The sequence below is a fragment of the Neophocaena asiaeorientalis genome, unplaced genomic scaffold, assembly GCF_003031525.2.
Source record: "Neophocaena asiaeorientalis asiaeorientalis breed wild unplaced genomic scaffold, Neophocaena_asiaeorientalis_V1.1 scaffold150, whole genome shotgun sequence".
NCBI classification, from domain to species: domain Eukaryota; kingdom Metazoa; phylum Chordata; class Mammalia; order Artiodactyla; family Phocoenidae; genus Neophocaena; species Neophocaena asiaeorientalis.
Genome location: NW_020176571.1, coordinates 907,595 through 920,909, shown reverse-complemented (window position 1 = coordinate 920,909; position 13,315 = coordinate 907,595). Strand labels below are relative to the sequence as shown.

The 13,315-nt window shown below is 57.4% G+C and overlaps 1 protein-coding gene across 2 annotated transcripts in view; it reads left to right on the top strand.

The window, feature by feature from the left end:
* CACNA1C (calcium voltage-gated channel subunit alpha1 C) overlaps positions 1–13,315 on the top strand; it is a 420,733-nt gene that overhangs the window by 306,378 nt on the left and 101,040 nt on the right. For both annotated transcript variants that reach the window (XM_024733016.1, XM_024733015.1), the window contains exons 9-10: positions 2,694–2,784; positions 8,870–8,896. In XM_024733016.1, coding sequence (XP_024588784.1) covers positions 2,694–2,784; positions 8,870–8,896 — 118 coding nt within the window. The remainder of the gene's footprint in view (positions 1–2,693; positions 2,785–8,869; positions 8,897–13,315) is intronic.

The following is a 13,315-nucleotide window of genomic DNA, read 5'->3' as shown; positions in this document are numbered from 1 at the left end:
TATAGACTATATTCCATTTAAAGTTATTATAAAGTACTGGCTGTATTCCCTGTGCTGTACAATATAGCCTTGTAGCTTATTTATTTTATGCATAGTGGTTGGTACCTGTTAGCCCCCTCCCCCTATCTCCCCTCTCCCCCCTTCCCTTTCCCCACAGGTAACCACTAGTTTGTTCTCTGTATCTGTGGGTCTGCTTCTTTTTTGTCATAGTCACTAGTTTGCTCTGTTTTTTAGATTCCACGTATAGGTGATGTCATACGGTGTTTGTCTTTCTCTGACTTATTTCACTGGGCATAACACCCTCCAGGTCCATCCATGTTGCTTCAAGCTTTGAACTGTGAAGATAAGCGTGCTTCGGAGATGGCTGTTTACGTGGCGTGAAAACAAGCCTGACCCTTTCCTCTCATGACCAAATCTTCGGGATTCCCACTAACAAGTAGGGATGAGTTGGGACCCTCCTGGGTATCCGTCTCCTCAAAATCAGTACCCACCTGCCAGTGTAGACGCTTCTGCGGGAGTGACACCTTCTCCCCAGGATCCGTTGTTTATTTTGTGTTGTTAATTCATGTGATTTGGGGTTTGGGTCCTATTTTGTTCTGTGTTCTTACCTGTTTTGATTTATCAATTTTTACTATCTCTTAGTTTGTTTTTGGAGGTTAGCGGAACGTCCTCTGTGCGGTCGCCAAGTCCCCTGTTTCTTTCTTTGCCTGAGGCTGACCCTGAGCTCTGTCCACGTCTTCCTCCTGGTTTTCGACTCTGATATCTTGTCTGTGAGAGGAAGCGCCCGGCGGGCTTGCTTGATTAGAAGGAAAGGGAGTTCGCTTGGTCTAATCGCCCCCCAGAAACCCATTGTGACGTCCCCCATGCCCCCGTGCGTGTAAATTATGTGCTGGTGCCCACGGTAGGGCGGGAGCGCGCTTCCCCTGGTGTGCGTGCGCGCGTGCGAGGGGAGGATAGCCTGTCCCACCCAAAGCCACCACCTCCTTGTCCCTTCAAATGTATAAAGTCAGCAGACGTGACAACCAGCAGTGGCTGAGCCCTGTTGGGGCCTTTCCCGTGAAGAGCGCCGGCCAAGGTTAAGGTCTCTGAAGGTGCCACCTGTAAACGCTGTGAAATCCAGCACCACCGTCTGCCTGCTCCCCATGCACCTGTGATGCCCCCAGAGCCTGATCGGCTGTAGGAATCCCATCTCATCCGGGGGCCATCGAGGTGAGCAGGGGGTGGGGGCCCAAGACACCTGTGATCCGGTCCGAGCCCCCAACCACTGTGTGACCCGGGCACCTGGCCCTTCCCTGAACCTCACTTCCCTGTCCTGTGACGAGAAAGCTGGGCGATGTCCAAAGTCCATCCAGCACCAGGCTTCCCTGAAATGATGTCTGGATTTGTTTTCACCCAAGTTTATGGAGAACGAGTCGAGGGTGGACACAGGACAGTCCAGCATGTGGGAAGCCGTGGGCTTTCCGGCTGTGCCTCCCACGTTCTCAGAATGAGTCTCTCACACCTGCCTGACTTGACTTCATCCACAAGAAAAGAAACCGGGGATGCCCCACATCCAGCAGCATCCGTACCACCGGTAGAATTATCCGAACAGCGTGATCAGTTCTTGGGCTGTGGCACCCCCGGGGGCACTTGTCACTGGTCCCATGTCACTGGATGCCACACCCTCACTCATGCAAGTTCTGTGGCCACTGAGGGCTCCTGACCTGCCCGCCAGATGAGGGCTGCTTACCTGCAAGCAGGGCTGAGCCATGACCGAGGATGTGACGGCCATTCTAAAGGACAAGGGCGGGAAAAATAAGGAACTCCTTGTGTGTCGTGTTAAAAGGGCCATAGAAGATGAAAAAGGAGGAGAAGAATTCTTTTGAGATAAACTTTTATTTGGAATAAAAGATAATAATAAAGGAAATGGCTTCTTCTAAGCCACCAGACTGGGCTCCAAGCTAGAGAGCTCTGGCTGCCCTGGAAATCCAGGAAGAGCCTGGTGACGGCATGGGCAGGTCGGCCACAGTGGACTTGGACGGGTTGTGTCCCAGCTTGGCCTGTTGACGTGGAAACATCAGGATGCCGTGGGGAGGTGGTTTTCTTGCCGTCTGTCTTCAGGCCACGTCTCATCTCAGTAGTTTGGCGGGTCCCACACGGAGACTCCTCATTCCTGTGTCTGCGGTGCTGACCTGAGTCCTGCGTGGGATGCTGGAAATGGCTGTTCCCTTTGAGCTCTATTTCAGGCTCTGTCCTCAGGACGCAGCATGCAGGACTCAGGACAAGGGACAGACCCTCCTCCAGATCCATCAAGTGGTTCACCCCCTAGAGAAGCCCTTTCCGCAGACAGGCTGGGCCCTAAGTGTGGGGATGAAGCCCCTTAGCATGGGGAGGGGGTTGGAAAGAAATAAGAAAAATAAAATACCGTCATGAAAGCAATTCTTTTTACAGCGAGGAGCAGACGCAAATGGGAAAGCATGTGCGGCTTGTCCGAGGGCAGGGCGTCGAGGGTAGAGGAGGGACTCAGGCCAGTGTTCCCAAGGGTCTCCTCCCACTCTCCCACTTAGAGTGTCCTGGGTGGCAAGGGTCACCCTAGACGAGCAGCGGGCATGTCAGTCGAGGACATGGGACCCGGCCGGGGGGCTGCAGACTAACCGTTCTCTCCCCTCTTGCCTCCGCGCCTCGCTCCGCATCCCTGGGACCCGACCCTGCAGTGAGCATGCCCACCAGTGAGACCGAGTCTGTCAACACGGAAAACGTGGCCGGAGGCGACATCGAGGGAGAGAGCTGCGGGGCCAGGCTGGCGTGAGTAGGCGCGGGGGGTGGGAGCGGGCAGAGAAACCGAGTCCTGGGTGGAGAGGGGAGCCCTGGGGGCAGTGGGGCCCTGGCTGGGAGCTGCTCTGCAATCCCGTGCTTCCCGGGCAGGGTCTGACTTTGGGATTTTGAGCGCCTTTCCATCTCCCATCAGAGGTGTGTGTGTGTGTGTGTGTGTGTGTGTGTGTGTGTGTGTGTGTGTGTGTATGTATGTGTGGGGGGGGGTGGGGGGCTTTGAGGTCTGTTTCTTCCCAGCCCCTCACCCCTCTCACCAGAGCAGCTTTGTTAGGTTCCCTGGGTCCTGCTAAGCACACTTTCATTTCTGATAAATGTGACCTGGAAGAAAAGCAGACAGGCAAGAAAATACGCCGGGAGACGTGGGTCTTACCTGCAGCTCTGAGTTACCCACCCAGTGAAGGGAGCACAGGTGTCTGAAGTGCAGACTCAGCTAATAAAAGTGCACCTGTGCCAGCCCAGCGAACCTCCCCAACACAAGCCCCAGCCCCCGGCTTCCTGAGCTGACTGGGGCCCAGGACTGGGCCAGGTGTGTGGAGGGACAGCCCACGTGGGTTATCACCATCACCCGTCCGTCTTAGCTCCATCTTAAAAACAGACAACAGCGGTCCCTGGGAGATGTCCCCGCACCAAGAAATGAAGGGGAAATGGTTTAACTGCTAAGAATGAGCAAACTGCTGGTTTCATTCCCAGAGTCCAGAGATCGAAGCCATGTTCCTTTAGGGGTCAGGCTAACCTTGAGTGTCAGGCCTCCTGCAGCTTCCAGACTCCACGGCGGGAAGTGGGAGCTGCTTGTCCCGGTGCCTGGGAGATGTAAGACTCACCCCAGAAACCGAAAGGGCCGGCGCACAGAGGGCTCAGAGGAGGACCAGCCCCGAGGTGGCTGGGCGTCTGAGTCGCTCCGTCGGTGGAACGGCTCCTAGCTCACCTCTCCCCGCCAAGATGCCTCCGTATCTGGGCCTTTTCAGAAGGTTTGGGTACATCTAACCTGAGCCGGGCCAGCCTCCGAGCGAGGGGGCGGGAGGGCCGGAGCAGACTGTTTCCAGGGCACATGGGCCTCACCATCCCTCACCCTGACGGCGGCACCGGGGAGTCTGCACTGCTGATTCCCAGCATCGTTGGGAAGCAATTGTTGTCAAAGTGTTGTTAAAATACAGCGCTAATTACGTTGAAGCAGCGGGCTGAGCCCTTCCCTCTTACCTCCTGTGGGAACCATACAAACAAACACTCGGGATTCTGGACGTTGGCCCCGGGCGGCCACGCTAGCGAAGGTGGATGGCAGGTCCCCAAAGGGTCAGAGGGAAGGTGACGAGGACCCCGCCCTCTGGCTCTGGGCCCACGTGACAGACCCGGAGAGGCCGCGGCGCTGGCGCTCAGTCACTGGAGAGTGTTTTGGGAGCTCAAGGCCCTGTTGGAAGGAGACATGTTCCCACAGAGGGAGGAGGCATCTGGAGGACGTGCTCTGCAGGCGTCCAGGGCTCGGTGGAAATGGGCCGCCCTCCCCACGAATATCTGAATTTACACACCTACTCTGTGCGGATAAAGTGCCTTGTCGCAGTGCCGGGATGGCAGTATGTCCTTAACAAACTACCGTCTTTCCCCGCCCCGCCCCAGACAACGATGGAAGAAGACCGCCAGCATTCCTGGTGGGGAAGCAGCGTGAACGGGCGGGGGCTGAGGCTCAGGCTGTGACAACCAGGGAGAGGCTAGCGTTTCTGAAGCGGAGAGCGAACGGCCCATGCAGCGGGATGAGGCCTGGCTGAAGATGGTTCCGAGGGGGCACGGCAGACAGACAGAGCCCGAAAAATCATGTTTTGCTGGGGAGGGGGCAGCCGGGCGGGGGAGGTGGTGAGGGGAAGGAACTGTCCTTCAAGTCTGAAGACAGAAGCGATACAGACTGAAGTCACCAGCGGGGCTGCAGGGTGTGGAGGCCGGGGCTCCGCTCTGGACCACGTGCTGGAGACCCCAGCGTAGAAGCGATGGATGCGGTCACGCGGCACCGGGGTTGTCCACAGGGGCAGAGGCCAGGGCTGAAGGCTGGGAAACCGATGCGCAGAAGGAAAAGAAGAAGGTACAGATGAAAAGGTGCCAGGAGAACAGACAAGCCCAAGTCCGGAGGCCACCAGGAGAAGAGCACCAAGCCCAAGCTCTCCGTTCACACCCTCGTCAGGCAGCAAGCCCGCTCGGTGCTGGGCCAAGGTGACACAGAGCCCGAGAGCAAGGTGACACCATCTCCCTGGAGCTCACAATCTGGTGTGAAAGTGACACGGAGCCGTCACTTGGGAAAAGCGTTCAGGAGGCGGCGTAGCTGTAATGCAGGGTCAGTGGTGCAGAGACACCTTAGACTGGCAGCTTAGGGAAAGCTTCTTTGAAGAAGGAAACTTTGAGCTGAGAACTGGAGGGGGCGGAGGAAGGAAGGATCTTCCAATCAGAGGCAACAGCGGGTTCCGAGGCCGCTGGGGGGATGAGGGACAGAAGGCAGCCGCGTCCGGGGCAGGCCTGGGTGGGAAGGGGCAGGGCTGGAGACGGAGCAGGGCCAGGTAGACCCTTGATGGCCTTGGTCTTTGTCACAGACCATGAGAAATCGTGGAACATAGCTGGTTGGTTTGGTGAGCTTTCCATCCTTGAGGATCCTCGGACATTAGGAAGAGTCTGTGCGGGAGCGAGAAGCCCCGAGCGGCGGGCACTCGAGCGAAGCGGCTGCCGTAGCAGCTCTGGGGGTGATGCTGACGTGGCTCAGGCCAGGGTCATGTGCGGAGATGGAAAAGGGATGCATTCTCTGTGTGTCCTAATTGCAGGAGCTGGAGCCTCGGGGCAGGCGGGGCGGGAGCGGGGAGCAGGGGACCCTCCCTCCAGACGTGAGGCCGTGGACGGGGAAAGGCAGTGACCCCGGAGCTGCTGGGCCCCACCTTTCCTCAGAGCGGAGGCAGGACCATCTTCAAGACGAGAAGCCCATGAAGGAGACTGGCACTTACCGGACAACATTGCCTGAGACTAGGGCGCAGCTGGCGTCAGAGAGGGACACACGGACTTTCACAGAAAGAAGTGCCCGGTACTCTGGGATGGACCGAAGGAGGGAAGAGAGCCGTGCACCAGGAGTCCCAGATCTGGGCCCGGGCGGCAACCTCAGGCTCGCCTCCTGGGACGTGCAGGGCGTCTGCCCGTTGGCTCCTAGAGGGGCCTGGGGACCACCTGCAGGGACCCCCTGCACCTCTTCTGTGCCTGCGGCTTCTGCAGGAGAGGCCCCGTGAGTGAGGCAGGCTGCACCTTGTAAAATGGCAGACCCCAATCCAGCTGGTGTGTGCGAGGTCCCTTTAGTCTCAAAGCGCACAGTTCTATAAAGAAGGTAGAGTCAGAAACGGGATCCAACGCAGAGGGTCGATGATACCGATGGACGTGCATCTCGTCACAGAAGTGAGCTAGGGGTCCCCGGATAGCACGGGAGGTTCAAGCTAGTGGGTCCCCAAGAGGTGGACTGTGATGGGGGTCCAGGGTCCGGCCCCTCTGGCCGCTCCAGCCATGCATGGAGTCGAGGACATTGCCTCAGACGTGCGTCAGCCTAGATGGTAGGGAGAATCGGGAGGATTCGGGGAATCGCTGTGTCACACGGCAGGGAGCAAACATACGGGCTTACGACTCTAAGAAGCGGAAAGGCTAAACATACAAGTAGCTCCCAAGAAGTTCAAATATTTGTCCAATAATGACAAATGCAAACTGAGTAACTGAGTGAAGCAGAGGGAGTTCCAGGCGTGTCTCCCATTTTAAACCTTCACATCAGCAAAGACAACCGCGGTTTCCTGGGAGGTTGGTTGTGGAGGCCTGAGGGAAAGAGGCAGCTGGGCTGGACAAGAGTCAGGTCCACCCAGCAGGGCTGCGCTCGCGGCCTTACGTGCGAGTTACCCACTTTCTGCACCTGCTACTCTTCAAGAATCCATGGGAAACATGGGGAGGAAGTCCTACCTTGTAGAGCAGTAACTGAGGGGAGCCCTCACGCCTTCTGAGCAGGCTGGTCCCCAGCAGGGTCTGGAGCAGCCGGGCCCCCCGGTGTTGTGGACTCACTGGGATCCAGGGGGCAGCACCCGCCACCCGGCCGGAACGCAGGGCTGGGGCGGCGGACACGGCGCCCGCAGGCTCCCGGCTCCCCTGCCCACCGGCGGCGTGACCAGCTCTCCAAACCCCGAACTGGTGGTCACCTCCCAGGACCCGAAGGCTGCGGAGACCGGGTGCCCCTGGTCCCAGGAAGTGCACTGACCCCTCCTACACGGGGAGTGTGAGGCCCTCCGCTCTCCCATACCTGGGCTTCCCTTTGTCTCCAGACACGTGCCCCCGAGGACCCCCCTTCTTACCTGGGGTGCTCCAGTAACACAGAGCTTGGAGGGGGTGAGTGCTTTGGACCCAGCGAGCCTGGAACGATGCTCACGGCCGGAGAGCAGTAACAGCAATCAGGCTTCAGTGCGGCGTCCAGGCCCGCACGTCAGAACACGTAACTACGGGGGAGAGAAAGTCCCACTCCATTTCCTCCGCCTCAGAACATTCCAGAACACCCAGGAAGGAGCCACAGCCAGTGACCACGCTTACCCAGGACGTCATCCCCAACAGGAGCCCTGGTCCTTCCGCGCCGCGTCCCAGAGTCACCCTGGGAGACGCGGACACTCAGACCTCAGTGCCCCACACGGGACTTCTTAAGAACCCACCTTTGCTGACGACCCACCGGACTGAGAGGGAGACTTATAGGGAGGGCGTGTGGTCTGCACTGAAGGGCCCCCGAGAGGCCTCTGGAAATCTCCGAGAGAAGGCGGGGCCGGGCCAGGCCCTGTGGCAGAGCTGCCGGGCTGATGACCACCCATGCTAGCTCATGTCCCTCAGCGAGGGGTCAGCTGTCCAGCAAGCCTGGCTGGGCTAGAGGAGGGAGCCCCCCGGCTCCCCACCATCCAGGCGCAGCTGGAAGACATTTGTTTTTCCTTTAAACTGTGGCCCTAAGTAAGATGTCACCCATGGCCCCGGCCTCCGCCCACGTGCCGTGTAACATGATTGAAACCCTGCAGCCCTCGCAGCGTCTTTGGGTGGGAAAGGTTATCAGCTGGCTCGGAGCAGTAAAGGCTCCTGGCTCTGGTTCTCAGTGCCCCAGAGACATAATTTCCTCACACACGATGGCTCTGCCACCTGTCACATCTTCTGGCTTATTTTTTTTAATAAAAAATAGCAAGAGGGGCTGTTTTCTTGCTTCGCATTAGAGCTCTCTCTGTGCTGAGCTGGGACAGGCGGATTTTGTCCCCTCTTCATCTCTGACCAGTGCTCCGCACCTGCCTGCCCGTCCGAGCACGGTCTCCCACCCACGGCCCTGCCAGCACTCACTCCCCAGACACCAGGGCCTTCCCGACCTGTGGCCTTCCACAGGGCCATCTCAGATGCCTGCATGATCTCTGCCCCCCGCCCGGCTCCATCCAGCCTCCCACGGGATGCAGGGCCTCCTGGAAGTTTCCACCTTTCAGTACCTCCCCCCTTCCCCGGAGATGCCCCTCGAGTCAGCCACCAGCCCACCCACCGGTGCTTCTGTCCACAAGTCCCCAGGTCTTTAGGGCTGCACACCACTGCCAGCATCCGGGGTCTGTTCTCAGCCCCGGCCTGTTTCCTTGGGCCCAGGCTCCACGCTCAGGCCAGGTGGTGATGGGGCCGGGCTCCTGTTCAGACAGCACTGGGCCTCTGCCAGCCTGTTCCCACCTGCAATGTCCAAGGGCCACGTCTGTAGGAGGGGCTCCTGTCCTCCACGACTGTTCTCAGGGCATGGCCCCCAACCCGCTGCCTGACCCCAGCTGACGGTCTGAGAACACAGCACCCTCTCCGGGGGCCACGTCTCCGCCTAGAAGATGCTAGATTCGTAGGTTTGTGGGCTGGGCCAGCCCTCGGTCTCCCCTTCAAACACACAGACACCAGGACGTGCTGACCGCAGGGCTGTCTCTCCGAAGCTGCTCCGTCCAGCGCCCGTGTGGTCACCTGGGGACGTCTGAGGAAAGAGGGAAACGTGTGTGTCGTTTGGTAATGTCTCCTCTTTCCCTTTCAGCCATAGGATCTCCAAGTCGAAGTTCAGGTGAGTGAGATGCTCCTTTCCTGCTGGGCTGGGGACACCCCCGGCTGGGGGCTGAGGGAGGGTTAGCGGAGGGTCTGCTTTCCTTCTGCACGGCTCTCAGGAAGAGGCTCGTGGATCAGCCCAGGCGAGTGGCTCGGGGCTTGGGGTTTGGCGGGTTAGCGATTTTGGTGGCACTGGCCCTAGGAGGTTGCGAGATGCTGTGTCCCCCTCCCTTATAAGATGAAGTCCGCCACATGGCCACCTGCTGCTGTTCTCGGCCATGCTCACGGAAGGTGAGGGCACGCGGGTTCGACGGTGCTGCTTCAGAACCTCCCTCGGTGCGCCGTCCTCGCCCTGTCCGCCCCCCCAGCCTCGCCGCCTGCGCATCCCACGGTTCCTGAACGTCCCCCGGCTTCTGTGTGGAGCCCTCCTTCCGTCCGAATCGCCGCGTCCCCGAGCCTCCCCCGGAGAGCTCGGGCTCCTGTTCAGAACCTCGCTGGTGCCGCATCTCCACATCTTCTGCAGACTCCCCTCCCTCCCCCCAGCGCTTTGCTCAGACCTCTGTACCGCCCTCCCCACGCGGGCTCCCGCGTCTGCAATAGGCTCTGTGAGCCTCCGAGGTGCTATTTGCAGGGAGCTGAGCCGGGCGCCCGGCGGGTAAGCAGGCTGTCCACCGTGTGCACTGATGGACAGATATGTGAGTAGGGGTGGGAATTCACTCCCACAGAGCCTGTACAAGCGAAAAACTATCGTGTTTAGGTTTCATCATTGATCTAATCCTGCTTCCCCTGCCTCACCTGGGGCAGGTGCGTAAATAACATTAAATTGTAGTCCAGCCGATCAGTGTAGCCCAAGGCTGCCTTTTAAACTGTCCCTTAAGCTAAATGTTCAGTTCTCTTCTTTCCTCTGCCCAGCTCTTCTCCAGGGTGGAGAAGCGGGGCCGGGACTTAAAGACCCCGGGAGTACCCAGGCCTCAGTGAGGACGGGTCCTGGGGTCCAGCCCGAGACCCCTGCTTGTTCCTCTAGAACCGGGCCTGCCGAGGGGCCACAAGTCCATCTGGTTGGGCCTCCACCCACGGTGTCCGTGGGCCCCATGTTTGCCTCTGGCCTTGAAATCGTTGCCTCTGGTCCCCAGGCTCTTTGAGCCCATGGACACCTCCAGGCCCTCCGTGGACAGGCTGCGGGAACTGGATGCTCACCTACGCACCGGCCGCCTGTCCTGCTCTGTGCCTGCCTGGGTAGAGCTCTAGGCCGAAGGCTGGCGTCCCCCAGGGCCCCGCAGACCCTGTGCTACACCCAGGAGAGGCACCTTCAGCCCTGATGTCCTGGCCTCCCCGTGACTATCTGGCTGTTTCTAGAGCTTGACGCTCGGCCAGAGAATTAAATGAGGATGCTGGTGTGGGACCCTCTCCTCTCCTGCTGTCACCTTCTGCTCCCATGTTCCACTGGGGCTGGAAAACGCAGGCTTTCTCCCCTTCCACTTCCTCTGAAGCCAAGACCTCCTTCACATAAAAAACCTAGGGTCAAGTCTCCCAGGTCCAGCTCTTGTTACAGGAGAGAGAGCTCAAGAAACGTAGAAAATCCTTTGTCTCTGTAGCGCTCAGACCTTACTGCTTTCTCTCCAGCGTCTGGAGAAGCGGCTGGCGCTTACTGGGGCCTTAATAGATACTAAGTGGAGGGACGAATGGATCGTCCTGCCCCCGCATGGCATTAGGCTTGACGCAGACTGAAATGAAAGCTCTGTTTTACAGCCAAAGCTGAGAAAGCACTTCGTGCTTCTGCAGTTCCAAAGCCCCCATGCAGGGAGAGAGTAAAGGGGCATAAAAATACATTTGAAAATATTTCCAAAACATCATTCTCATTACATGAAAATGGGCGACTCATAAATGAACAAATGAACGCGTGAGTGAATGAATGAACAAACGTGCTCTGGGGGCTGGGAGAGAAATCACAGACTTGCCTGGACTCGCTCCAGCATGAAATGACCCAGGAGACGGGGGGCGTTCTGTATCCAGTGCTCTAGGGTGTAAGCTGTGCTCTGGAAGAAGAGGGGGCACGGGGTTCCACCTGGACCCCTGGACTCTGCTCGGTTTTGAGACGTGGCTCACCCTGCTGGTACCAGATCCCCCTCTGGGAAGGGCTCCCCCCCCCTGCAGCTACTACTCAAGATACAACAGAAAGGCACGGAGAAGATTCTGTGTTCATTCCCAGAAGGCTTATTACTAGTCGGTTGGCACCATCAGTAAACCCATTTTCAGAGGGGGATACTGAGGCTGACAGAGGCCCGGGGCCACGTGGCTCACGCTTGGCCAAGTCAGGACCCACGCCCAGGACCCGGGCTCTGCACCATGTGATGAAGTCCTGCCCAGGGATCCGAAGCCATTTCTGCCCAGCTGTGTGTCTAGGGGCTGCAGCGAGGGGTCGGGCGCGCTCCAGGGCACAGCTGTTGAGTTAGAAACACAATGCCGGACACTTACACCATTTGTAAAACTTTCTAGTAGCCATGTTAAAAAAGTGAAAAGGAACAGGTGAAATTCATCTAAATATGGTTTATTTAAGCCAATGCGTCAAAAACGTTATTTCAATATGTAATTAATATAAAAAATGAATGACATATTTTATATTAATTTCTCTTTGAAATCCAGTGTGTCACTTACACTCACTGCACGCCCAGTTTGGACTGGCCACGTTTCATGTGTGCAGTAACCACGGGTGGCCAGTGGCGACCACACTGGACAGTGTGACCCCACAGGGTCAGATGGCAGCTGACTCACCTACACCCTACAGTCCAGTGGTGGTGTCTGTTTGGGGAATAACAAAGGCTGGCAATGGATTGAAAATGCCATCGAAATCACCAAGGTCGACCCTGAGAAAACTCTGTCTGCTGCAGATGCAGGAACGGTGTCCTCAGCCCTTCTGTCCGTCTGATTGTGGCAGCTCACACGGGTATAGGAGGCGCAGGAGAAAAACACAGTAACACAGGGGAAACGGAGAGAGAATTTCGGCAACTCAGAAGTAACCTCGTAAACAGTGAAGAGCCTGTTTTACCCTAGAAAAGAATCTAAAATTGGAGTTAAACACACACACGCCAAGTATTCTCACTCATTCTCTCAGCTTAACAATGACAAATTTGAGCCTCAAACTGGCCTATTCCATTTGCAAGACGGTGATACAAAGTCACAGAGTCTTTAAAGGAAATATTAGAGCAGAGGTTTTAGGGAAATTTGGGCAAATTAATGGACTTGTAATATTAGGGCAATATTAGGGTGTTCCCTTGGTAAGCCCAAGTCTCTACTTTGAGGAATAAGGAATTTGGCAACATTTGGGGCTCAGAATAGGACTTAGTTACGGAACAAACGATCCTGAGCACCTTCTGCAGCGTGAAGGGATTAGTCAGATGACATGTTGGGGCTTGGATCTGGACGTCACAGCGGTCTGAAGTGAAGCCCTCGGGGGTCTGAGGTTGGGAGCCCTGTCTCGCCCGTCTTCAGAGAAACGTGCCTCCGAGGTCCCTTTACCTCTGCCATCCCATAAGCAATAAGGCACATGCCCAAATTTGCCCCAGTGGCTAATAACCCATTTTTTGGTTACTTTTGTGTAAAATAGTTAAGTGTTAAGGATTTTCTGGGTTGCTTGTTCTCAGCTCTGGCCACTGGAAAGAGCCCCAAGTGTCCACCATTTGGGTGCTGTCTCCTGTTCTAGATACTTGTCCAAAATTCTGTGCCAAGCAAACTCCTTCAGGAGCACTGCCTCCTCCCGACCCCATCCGCGGGGTCCTAAGCCCCGTCCACAGCGCAGAGTGAGTAAGTGTGTGTAAAGTTTGTCTCTGCTGCCCTACCTGCCTGCCGGCCCAGTGGTCCTACTGTGTAAGACCACAGTGGCGGGCTGTGAGCCCATCACAAAGGACAGAATGCAGCCCCTTCCCCTCAGGACCCTGCGATCTCAGTGGAGTCACACAGTAAAGATACTGACCTACAGGAAACGGAGCATCGCATCCTCTGGGGAGGCTGGCTGGCACCCCACGGTGGGCCGGGATGCCCTTCTGCGTGCCCCTGGGGCACCTCTACTAAGCCCGCCTGGCGCGCGGCACCCTTGGGGTCTGTATCACCGACCCGAGTTTCCCGTCTGTTTGTTAAGCTGAATAGCTAGTACTTGGCTTGGGGAAGATGTTTCTTGAACGTGTAGCTAAGTGAGCAACACGGACAGTAAGTGTGACTGGAACTTGGCAGCTGGGACGTCTAGAAAAGTGCACCGCCGGGAAGCTGGGGCCCCCGCTGAGCCCTAAAGCAAGGGGGGGGACCCAGAAGGGGAGGCTTGGTGGGGGGACAGCCGTGTCGATGGAAAGGTAGGAGCCGGGCCAGTGCTGGGAAGGGGTCAGGTGGGTCCAGGCGAGCGAGCAGAGCTGTCCGGTGGGAACGCAGCAACGCACGGGTTTGAAGA